General features: G+C 48.8%; 4 protein-coding genes across 5 annotated transcripts in view; 2 read left to right on the top strand and 2 right to left on the bottom strand.

Moving 5' to 3' along the window:
* Window positions 1-5,547, bottom strand: part of LOC117588579 (mannosyl-oligosaccharide alpha-1,2-mannosidase IA) — a 60,465-nt gene extending 54,918 nt beyond the window's left edge. The window contains exons 1-2 of one of the 2 annotated variants that reach the window (XM_034279977.1): window positions 5,393-5,547; window positions 3,473-4,369 (exon numbers count right to left, since the gene is read on the bottom strand). In XM_034279977.1, coding sequence (XP_034135868.1) covers window positions 3,473-4,090 — 618 coding nt within the window. In that variant the 5' untranslated portion in view covers window positions 4,091-4,369; window positions 5,393-5,547. Of the gene's footprint in view, window positions 1-3,472; window positions 4,370-5,392 lie in introns of those variants that run through there. The other variant, XM_034279979.1, reaches the window with a different exon arrangement.
* Window positions 5,548-5,672: 125 nt separating this feature from the next.
* Window positions 5,673-7,679, top strand: LOC117588583 (activating signal cointegrator 1). Its single transcript, XM_034279989.1, has 5 exons — window positions 5,673-5,811; window positions 5,876-7,027; window positions 7,098-7,219; window positions 7,288-7,482; window positions 7,555-7,679. The coding sequence occupies exons 1-5, from the start codon at window positions 5,744-5,746 to the stop codon at window positions 7,623-7,625; spliced, it is 1,608 nt and encodes a 535-aa protein (XP_034135880.1). The 5' UTR covers window positions 5,673-5,743; the 3' UTR covers window positions 7,626-7,679.
* Window positions 7,680-7,782: 103 nt separating this feature from the next.
* LOC117588472 (migration and invasion enhancer 1) lies at window positions 7,783-8,233 on the top strand. The gene is made up of 2 exons (XM_034279764.1): window positions 7,783-7,864; window positions 7,929-8,233. The coding sequence occupies exons 1-2, from the start codon at window positions 7,839-7,841 to the stop codon at window positions 8,197-8,199; spliced, it is 297 nt and encodes a 98-aa protein (XP_034135655.1). The 5' UTR covers window positions 7,783-7,838; the 3' UTR covers window positions 8,200-8,233.
* Window positions 8,197-10,540, bottom strand: LOC117588471 (cactin). The gene has a single exon (XM_034279763.1). It carries the CDS (start codon window positions 10,460-10,462, stop codon window positions 8,264-8,266), a length of 2,199 nt encoding a protein of 732 aa, XP_034135654.1. The 5' UTR covers window positions 10,463-10,540; the 3' UTR covers window positions 8,197-8,263.
* Between the last annotated feature and the right edge of the window lie 210 nt (window positions 10,541-10,750).

The raw sequence follows: 10,750 nt of genomic DNA on the forward strand, positions 1-10,750 counted from the left end.
ACGAAGATATTTGTGATCGAGTTCTACCCAATTGCTGGATTTAAGTCCATCTGAAACACAGGTGCTACCAGTGGCTACACCTCGTACCTGAGACGACCACAGAGAATATCTACTCGATTCTGTGCAGGAATCCTTCCAGATGTAATATAGATTGTTTGTGCAAAGTTGCTTATTTTTGTACCAAAAAGAATACAATGCATTCGCATTCAAATTTAATTGCTTAATTTGGCTTTAATTGCATGGCTTTTGATCGTGGGGTAATTTTAAGGTTTAACCAAAGAGAAAACACAACTATTTGTTGCGCCCAAACAATTGCGATAATAATAATGGGGGGGCTAGGCCACAGCAATGGGCAACATGAAAAACCCATGAAACACCTTGCGACTCCATCCATGCCTATCTCTATGGCTCTGTGAGTCACTATCACAACGGGGGAACAATAACACCGACTGTGTCTGTGTGGCAGGTTCGACTATTGTCGCCTGTCGCCCCTTTGGATTGTTTGGATGGGTTATTGACACATTTCCTTCTATTTGGGATCCATTCATTCTCTGCCTCTCTTTCCCTCTCTTTTTTGTCACTATTTCTATGCGAATATGTTGTCCCTCTCTCTTTCTGTACTTTTTTATGCGATTCATGTGTCCTCTCTTTCACTCTATGGGTCTTTTTTTACTCTCCCTACCTTTCTGGCGCTTTGTTTTTTTGTTTGTATGCATAGCACACGATATTTGGTGAAAGCCAAAGCCAAGCCCCAGAGACTGGGGGCATCAAAACAGAAGACCAACATGGGATATTGTGGGGGATGAGTGGATGGGGGGAACACAACTCTGTTGGCATTACGAATGGCCAACAGAAAGTCCAGTTGCACAGTGGAAACAGTGCCATCGAAATGGTCGCAATACTCCAATCCTTTCATCACAGCAAGAGGTCCCACTGTCCACTATGTAAATATTTGTAGGCAATGACTAAATTAACAACGCCCCCGAAAAAAATAGGGGGAACATTGTTCTAAAGCCCAAACCTGACAACAAAAGTGCTCCTCAAAACAGCAGCAGTGGCAGCAACAGCCACCGACTGGTGGCATGAATAGAAATGTTTGAATATTTTAAAAATTTCCAATTCGTGTTTCTTTTTTTGAGTACTGTATGGCATGACAGGCACACATCTCCCACACTCCAAGCGTTCAATGGGTGGCCATGATGGTAGCAATAATTACTCCGACATTTTTGCAGAGTCATGTGCATATTTTATGCTCAACTAGCTCTGAAAATGATTTTAAATAAGAAATAAGTATTCGTTTTCAAATTGCATATGTACATACATATATATATCCGTTATAAATACAATATGGTGGGTTGGATTTATCTAAAAATCTCTTTCGATTATGTATTTATAATGTGTGTGTTTAAATGGTTCGTTGAGTGGCCCGCCCTTCGTCGCACGCTCTTTCAACCGTGAGCGAGATGTAGTGATATAGTGGGGGGATATAATAAGGTATACTCATTGGTATGACGATTGCATGTCAATTTTACAAGTGATATACCTACATATGTAAATGTACTATGCACGTATGCCGTTATGTACTAGCATCGTGCAAAAGAAGAAACGTTCCAAACAAAATGTTTTTTTTTTTTATTTTTAAGGAACCAAATGTTTTTGTTTGTAAATTTTGGAAGAGGCTTCTGAGGTTCTTCTAGCAAATGTGGGTGTTGTTGTAGCTACAAAATTGGGCATATATTTAAAAAAATATTTAACAGCTGTTATATGAATGCATTAAACATCTTTGGGTATAAATCTGTTTGATTGCTTTCTCATGGCTTACTTGAATACTATCCAAATCATATGGAATTGTTTTAGTATTTATATCAGATTTGTGTTATTATATCAAATTAGCGGAAATTAAATTTTCGCGCCAAGCTCATTTATAAATCTACGTGAATTACCATAGAATCAATTTCAAATAAGATACATAGGTTCATATCTAAGCAAATTAATTAAATAGCCAGTGGCAAGGCCAGTGTCCAAAGAAGTGATTCACCGGTGAATCCACTCTCTCCCTCCACTCAAGATAATCTTCCGCTGTTGACCAAACAATATTCACTTGAAAGCGAAACTTGAGAGCTTTTTCGATGTGTCTGAGATACAAGAGATGAGTGGAATGTGGGGCTTGCCTCAAGCCGGTTCGTCGTGTACATTTTTTCAATTTATTGTGTGCTGCCCATCGAGTATTGATATCCGGGAAATATGATTGCACATTGTAGCTCTCGAGATATATAAATTGATTTTTAGTTAATATTATTTATTATATGTATGTACATATGCTATATACATGTACATAAATATATGTATGTATGTATATTTTTCTGCCATAAGAACCATTCTATGCCACTGTCACGCACGAACCCGTCACCCGTCTCTAGCTAAAAAGGCAGAGAACATCGAGGCAGAGAATTACGGCAACGGCGACAGCGGCAGCGACGTTGCCAACGATCATCTCGTTTCATTCTTCACTGTTTCCATGCTCGTCGTAGCACACATCTCTGCCCCTTCATCTTTCTGCTACCCGTTGGCTGATTTTTAATGATAATTCCAAGACTTTGTTTTCTATTCGTTTCGTTTGCCTACGGGGGCCCCAACAGCGGCGTCGGTTGGATTCAACGGATTCTGGGTCACTGGAATTTTAGCAAAAGCAAAAGCAAATAGAAACAGACGAGCAACGGAAAACAGAAAACGAAACGAAGCAAATTGTAAATAACAACAAAAAAAAAGATTTTATTAAGACTTGCAAATTTGTAATGGATTAATAATTTTGCTAATTGGTGACAAATTTCTTATTGGTGGAGGTAACTTAAAAAAAAAAAAGGGGAGGGAACTTAAAGTAGGAAAGTCTGAATAGAGAAAGTTACAATTAAGAATAAACTGCTGTGTGGATACCGAAATTGCAAGAAGCGCATAAACTGCCGCATAAGCTATGCACTTCCCCTTCAGTCTTTTTCATTCACACACGCTTATTTACTGGGCACCTTTATGAACCATCAGGAAGCATATAGGAAGAGAAGTGCGTTGGCTTAGCGGGGTACGGGACTCTTTACAGGGCAAAAGAGAGGATGCCGAAGGTACGAGGGGCAGCGAGACCCACAGCGCGATGTCATGCAGTCGCGTCACGGAAGTAAGCACCAGAGATGCGAAAGAGCACATGGGAGAGGAAACACAAATAGCGGAATGCTGATAATTGTCCACATACCAACAAAAAAAGACCCCAACAACAATTAACAAGAAATTCCAAATTAGAGCAAGAGAGAAAGAGATGAGAAGAAGAAGAGAGTGTGGGGAGTGGGCGGGGGGAGGGGGGTGGGGGGAGGGCGGGGGAGGTGGGGGGGGGGGGGGGGGGGGGGGGGGGGGGGCATTCACGGATGCCCTTGCTTGAACAAATAGTTTTCTATATGTACTTTTGTAGATTGGTGGCACTTACCTCTTTAATTTTCTGACGTCGTTCCTCCAGGGTGGCGTCCAGAGTGTCCGGCGCCTCTTCATTTCCTCCCCCTCCCATGGGCAATTGGATGATTTGCTGCGCGGGATTGTTGTGAGTGGAAACTGTGCCGGAGTCGCCCTGTGCTGGAGCCGCCAGCACGGGCACGGCCACATGGCGGGCATCCTCTGCCTCTGCCCGCTCCTGTTCCAGTTGCTCATCGAGCGCAGCAGCGGGAGCTGGGGCCTGAACATTGGCTGCATCTGCGCCAAATGCTCCCGCTTCACCCGCTGCAGCGGCCTGTGCTGCCGGTGGCTCATCCAGGATGTCGCCCAATTCTGCTCGAATTTTCTGCTCTAGCCGTTGGCGGTCGCCCATAAAGTGGGGATCCTCGTTGCGTGGCGCATGGGCGGCGAGTGGTGGGGCGGGTATAAATATCTCTGGGCCGGCCTTCTGGAAGTGCTTGTAGACGCGGAGGACACGATCGCCACCAAAGTTATCCGGCAGCAGAAAAATGCCGCCAAAGCAAAGGAAGCACAGGGTGACCAAGACAAGGCCAATCAGACATTTCTCTCGCGAATGGAAGTTTGATTTCCGTCCAATTGGACCGATGCGATACATTTTAACAAATGAGTTTTTGTTTTTGTTTTGTTTTTTGTGATTATTTTATTGCTTATTGCGGTATTGTAATCGTTGTTGTTGCTTTTTGATTTTGTTCTGGAGGCACACAGCTGTTCGGTTTTTGAGGTTTTGCCGGTTGAGGTTTACAGTTGTTCACACACGCGCACGCTCTCTCTCGCTTCCTGCCTCTCTTATGACGTCAGTTATGCGGCTGCATTGTTATTGTTTATTGCTATTTTTGGTAGGTTTACAACACGCATACACGGACAATTACAAGAACTAGATGTACAAAATGAAACAGTAAATACAATTTTAATGCGAAAACAACAACACTGTGACTGCGGCGTGGCGTATCGTGCACCAAAACAGAATCAGAAGAAGAGCAGCAGCAGCAGCAGACAGAGAACACGCAAAGCTCACAGAGACACACTGATTTCCAGGAACGTTTATGCGGGGCCACTAATGCGTTGTTGGCTAGAAGCAATTTCTTCAGTTTTCTATTAAATATATCAATTATTGGTAAATGCCATAAACACTTGTTTCTGTTGTGGTGTACAGTACACTTTCTTTCCCCTGCATTTTATTGACGATTTATCACGTGTTGGTGCACTACATAGGCATTAGGTGTTCACTAACTTTTGATATTTCAGAGCATGGAATTTTACCATGTATTTGATTAGGAGGCCGGACAACGAGATTTGTTTTCCTTGCACCACATTTCAGAAGGGACTTTCCTTCAACGCATGATCTTGACCATATTCCGCTGCATAAACTGCAAGTAACACACACAAACAACACTCAAGCACAGTCGGACAGGACTAAGAGAGGAAAGGATAGAAAACACAGTAATAGGCGCACACGCAATTTTTGCAATACGTTTGATAAAACATTTTGGACGTATTACGGAATTTACCGTTAGCATGCCAAAACTACCGCTTGTCCATGAACAATAAAAAAAAGTTAACAAAAAATATTCTGTCGCTGCTGGTCGCTGTACGTGCGGGGCGGTGGGGGTCTCTTTCCCCTCTCTCACTATTTTACAGTTACAGCTGACAGAATGGTAAAAGCCCAAAAGGGGGTGGTTGGTGGGCTGCTTTGCTGCGGCGCAGGAGAAACTGAGGCGACGCTTTGATTTTTTTTCGCTCTTGCCTTTTTACCTTTTTTTTTTTGCTTACTACCTCTCTCTCTCTCTCTCCATCACTATGTCTCTGTCATTGCCTCTGCCACTGACTCTGCTGCTTCCACACATCGACGCCGTTGTTGGTGCTTTTGTTGTTATTGGAGGACTCTCTCGCCTAATACCTGAATGTGGACTTTCACTTTATTAACACTATTGGTAGAAGACGCCGTTTCGATGGCAGTTGCCGCTGCTCGCACACATAATATTATTTACAGCACGGATTTCATGCAAGCCACGGTTTAATTTAGTATGTTTAATTTAGTTTAAGATCACAGCCAGTGCGACCGCGGATTAAGCAATAAAAAATATACCGCTTGACCCTCAAAAATATACGAAATATACCTTCTCATTTTCAAAATATACCGTAAATATACCGATTCTGATTAGTATTACAAACAGCTGTTCGAAGTTGCTTGCGTTTTCAAAATTTTGCATTCATTTCACATTTCACGGCAATCACAAATCGATTCAACATGGAAAAATGGGTACGGGACACGTTATCCAAGTGCCTGGACTGCGTGGTCACCGACAAGATGATGGAGTGAGTGCGCCGCTACGACTGCTGTACGGTTCCTGCCAAACTAATAGCTTGAATTTCCCCCTAGGGCCATTTTGGAGATCAAGGATGACTACGATTTCGACAACTATTTTGGTAATCTGCTGTGCGAGGAGGTTGAGGAGCATCGCCTCTTTCTGCTCAACTGCCGCCGCATGCTGCTGAGCGGCAAACAGGCGCGCAACAACGCCAAGGGCGGCACACCGACCAAACAAATTCCAAACAGATCGCCAATTATGAATAAAAAGGCGACCGTCGGTGCCAGTGGCGGTGGCGGTGGAGGAGCCAAGGGCAAGCAGGCGAAATATGTGAATTTGTATGCGAACGATGGCCGCTTGCAGGGCGACACAATTATGCTGAAGGGACGCCGCCACTGCGACTGCCAGGCGGCGCAGCACAAGCTAATCAACAATTGCCTCGCCTGTGGCCGCATTGTGTGCGAGCAGGAGGGCAGCGGGCCGTGCCTCTTCTGCGGCTGTCCCGTTCACACGCCCGACGAGGAGCTGCAGCTGGCCAAGGATGCCTCCAAGAGCAGCCAACTGGCCAGGACACCGAACATCCATGGCCAGAAGACCGGCAAGCAGCAGTCGAAGAAGAACAAAGCGGCGAACAACGGCAGCCAGAAGCCTGGCGATGGTCTGGAGAAGGCAATCGCTCAGCGGGATCGCCTGCTGGAGTACGATCGGAACAGCGAGAAGCGGACGACAGTCATCGACGACGAGCTGGACTACTTCCAGGAGAACTCCGTCTGGCTGAGCGACGTCGAGCGGGAGAAGTACGAGCGGCTGAAGAGCGAGATGCACGAACTGAAGCACGGCAGTCGGCTGACGCGCAAGATTAAGGTTGATTTCGCGGGACGAGAGCTGGCCGAAGAGCTGCCCGTCACCAAGGAGTACGAGCAGCAGGTGATTCAGGATTTGGCTGCCATCAGCAAAGCGGATGGTCTACTGGCTGGCAAATCTTCGTCCCTAACTGGCCACTCGGCCATGGCACTGGCGCCCAATCTGGGCATGGCCAGGCCGCCCGTTTATCGCCCGAGCAAGGAGCACAAGAGCTGGCCAGCGGCACCAGCGGCCAGCGATAATCTGGAGCGCATCTACAACCGCGTGCAGGACAAGGAGCTGCTCGAGATGCAGGATATGCGGCAGTGCATGTCCATGCATCAGCCCTGGGCCTCGCTGCTGGTGGCGGGCATCAAAAAGTTAGTGGCAAACGCCTTGGGGGCGAAAATTCAGTTTCACATCTTTTTCTCTGTCTGTCGCTCTCTGCAGGCACGAGGGACGCGTGTGGTATAGCGAGCATCGCGGTCGTTTGTGGATCGCTTCGACGGCCAAGGAGCCACATCCAGAGGAGATAGCACACATGGAGGAGTTCTATCGCCTCCACTACAAGGGTGAGTGTCCCCTCCCGCACTCCTTTGCTCCACACTGGACTCTTAACCTTCTCCACTCTCCCACACAGATCCAAATCTGAAGTTCCCCGAGCATTATCCCACCAGCAGCCTGCTGGGCTGCGTTCATGTGGAGAATTGTGTGCCGCAGGAGGAATATCGCGACTCGTATCCACGCGGGGAGTCCGACAGTCCCTATGTGTTTGTCTGCAGCAAGCCGGAGCAGCTGCAAATACTGCTTCCCGTTCAGGGTGATCATAAGATTTGTGAGTTTTTTTTTTTTGATTTTACTTCAAGTAAATTTCATGATTCGGCGGCTGATTCTCTCTTCTCCACAGATGAACTGCCGCTGAAAACGCACAATGCGGCCTGCAAGACGTTGCTGCGGGCCAGGGCCAACAAGGGATAGGCGCAAAGGGGCTTTAAACATTCGCAAAACATTTGAAATGCTGATTAAACTAAAAAAAAACTAAACAAAAGGCTGTTTTTAGCTGCTAGAACAAGCTATTTATCGTTAGCTCAAAATAAGCTAAATTGGCAGCACTGCTCTGTTAGTCTGGCAACGCTGTCGCCGCTTTTAGGCCAATTTTTGTTTAGAATTTGAAATTTTGCATTTTATGCAATGGTTAAAGTCGATGTAGAGTACTGGTAGGTGTACAACAGCCAACCCGCATCATGAGCTGCTGCTGACACACTCTGGAATCCCTTGCAGCGGTGTGTGCAACTTTAAGCTGCAGTGCCAGCTGCTGCGCCAGTTCCTAATGGAGGCAGCCGCACCCGGCGGAGATTTGGAGGTGCACTGCCATGTGGGCAGACGCGGCGCCTTTGAGGTGACCATCGATCAGCAGCTGGTGCACTCCAAGCTGTCCACCCTGGCCTTTCCCGACCACCAGAGTGTGCTGCAACAGGTGCAGCGGGCAGCGAGCGGCGAAACCCTCGAAACGGTCCAAGCGGCACCCATCAAAGATTGCATTTTAATGTAATTTGCACACAGAATTTATTCTTAAATTACACACAAAAAAAGAGCATGTATGTGGGGGTGGGGGCTTAGCGACGATAGCGATAGCGCTTGAAGTGAAACCAAAGCTGAAAGATATTGTTGTGGAATTGGCAGCGGAATCCCCGCTTGTAGCTGAACTCCCACTCGCGATTGACAATCTTGAAGGCAATGTCCTCGTAGGGTGGACCCGTGTGGAAGCGCAGCACGGCGAAGTCTCCATTGTCCGCGCAGGGTGTGAGGAAGTACTGCGGCGTCTGGGACTTGTCCATCAGATCGGGATAGAAAATGTTGAACTTGTAGCCTTGGACGATCTTCGGCGGCGGATTGTCCATGTCGTAGTGCGTCTGATTGTATTTGTTCCACTCGAAGCCCGTGTGCACGCGATTGAAGTAGCGCGGCTTGCGTGGCCGATACTTGTCCGTGGCCAGCTGTGGCACTGCATCCAGCGTTGTCTCCACACTGAACTCTGCCTCATCGCCCTGCATGCCCTGGCGCGCCTCGTTCCGCATGCGCTGCTCCTGCGCGGACAGCTGCTGACTGCCCGAGGATGCGGCATCCATGCGCTCGGGGCAGACGATTTGCATGCGCAGTCGATGGATGCGACTCTCATCATCGCTCTCATCGTACATGGCGCCATCGTCGTTGTCTTCGCGGTCGCCGGCCTGTATCCGACGGCCGGTGAAGTCATCCTCCCGTATGTACTGCGGACTGTAGTTGCCAGCCTGGTAGAGGCGAGCGGCGTTAAGCAGCTCCCTCAGTGGCCTGTCGTCTTCGTCTTCCTCATCTTCGCCCTGGGAGGATGACCGTTGCTCCTCAGCGGCAGCCTCCTCATCCTCATCCTCACCCTCACCCTCCTGCGCCTGCGCTGGTGCAGCGGCAGTTTCCTCCATTGGCTCGGACTCTGGATCCTCCTTCACAGCAGCAGCAGCTGTCGCCTCGTCCTCGTTCTCACGCTTCAGCAGCAGCAGCTTCTCGCGCAGCAGGGCCTGATGCCGATCCCGGAGCCGTGCACGAGCCATGTGCGCCTTCAGCTGTGATAGGAGACTCTCCCAGTAGCTGATATCGACACCGTCTGCGCGGCTATTGATCTTTGCCTCGATGCGATCACGCATCTCCTCCAGCTGCTTGGCGTTCTTGCCGCGAAATATGTCCGCCACATCCTTGACGACACTCTGGTGGATGCCATCGCGTCGCTGATTGAGCGCACTGGCATCCGAGTTGAGTTTCTGCTGCTTCTGCAGCTCATCCTGGACAATGGTGACCATGTCGTTCCAGAAGTCAATGTGCTTGCCCTGCTCCAGCTCCTCGTACACCTTGATGTCCACCAGCAGATCCTCCAGCTCCTCCATCGGCAGGCCGTGCAGCAGCATGTACGGCTCGTGCATTTGCATCTCGAGAGATTCCTCCAGCGGTGCATTGCCGGCGGCCACATACTGCGCCAGCAGATCGATGGGTTTCGCCCGCCCATCCCGGATGCGTATCTCGCTGCGTAGGCGCGCCTGCTCCAGGTGGAACTGGTCCTCTTGGCGCTGCCATTCGCGGAATTGGACCGCCTCCTTGGCTCGCTGCTGCTGCATTGCATCGTCCTCGCGCTCCTGCCGCTCCAGCTCGCGCTCCTGGCGTCGCTTCTTGACCTTTTCCAGCTCGCGGCGATTCTCCATTTGCTTTTGCAGCGACAGCACCTCCACTGTTTTGGTGGACAGATTCGAGAGACCCTCCACCTGCAGCTTCTTGCCCCAGTGGAAGGTGGAGGTGAGGTTGGAGTCACCGAAGGGATTGTCATCGTTGGAATATGTCTGGTATTCGTTGTCCCAGCCCATGCGCTCGCGTCGACGATGCTCCTTGGCCTGCTTCTCCTGCAGGCGGCGTGCACGCTTCTCCTCGGGTGTCTCCTGGGCCTTCAGCTCCTCCTTGCGGGCCTGGCGCTCTTCCTGGTCGCGCAGGCGGCGAGCCTCGAGCGTCTGCAGCAGCTTCACGGAGCTCATGGCCAATGGCGATTTCGATTTGGTTGGTGGTGTGGCGGAGCGACGCTTTTTGCTGCTTGTCTCCCTGTGGCTATCCTTCTCCCGGCGCCACTCACGCTCCCTGTCCTTGTCCCTTTCTCTGTCACGCGTTGTGTCTCGGTCGCGTTCCCGTTCCCGCTCTCTATCCTTCCCACGGTGCCTGTCCCGGCTGCTCTTGTGCTCGGCACTCCTGCTCCTTCTATCCCGACTGCGTCGCCTGGATTTGGTCTCTTCTCTGGGCATATTTTCTACAATTTGCGAAATAAAAACAATTTAATCACAGCCCAGCATTAAGCTAGAGATGGGCGGCTACCGATGGTAGTCGATGATTGAGTGTGCCACCACCATTTCTACTAGTGTGTGTGTGCTGTGAAATGGTTCGTTGTAATGCGCTTACCAGCACTGCAAAAACCATGAATAATATCGTTGGTATGTGAACGACGACTTGGGAATACTCTTTTCTTTATAAATCTTACAAAATATATATTAAATATGTAGCAAAAAGCCAGTTCAATTAAGAAAAAACGCAGA

Source organism: Drosophila guanche, unplaced genomic scaffold, assembly GCF_900245975.1.
Source record: "Drosophila guanche unplaced genomic scaffold, DGUA_6, whole genome shotgun sequence".
Taxonomy (NCBI): Eukaryota; Metazoa; Arthropoda; class Insecta; order Diptera; family Drosophilidae; genus Drosophila; species Drosophila guanche.

Coding starts and splice junctions, on each gene's coding strand:
- LOC117588583 (XM_034279989.1), top strand. CDS start 5,744: ATGGAAAAATGGGTACGGGACACGTTATCCAAGTGCCTGGACTGCGTG. Junction 5,812..5,875: donor GTCACCGACAAGATGATGGA/GTGAGTGCGCCG, acceptor ATTTCCCCCTAG/GGCCATTTTGGAGATCAAGG. Junction 7,220..7,287: donor CTATCGCCTCCACTACAAGG/GTGAGTGTCCCC, acceptor TCTCCCACACAG/ATCCAAATCTGAAGTTCCCC.
- LOC117588472 (XM_034279764.1), top strand. CDS start 7,839: ATGGTTAAAGTCGATGTAGAGTACTG. Junction 7,865..7,928: donor AAAGTCGATGTAGAGTACTG/GTAGGTGTACAA, acceptor AATCCCTTGCAG/CGGTGTGTGCAACTTTAAGC.
- LOC117588471 (XM_034279763.1), bottom strand. CDS start 10,462: ATGCCCAGAGAAGAGACCAAATCCAGGCGACGCAGTCGGGATAGAAGG.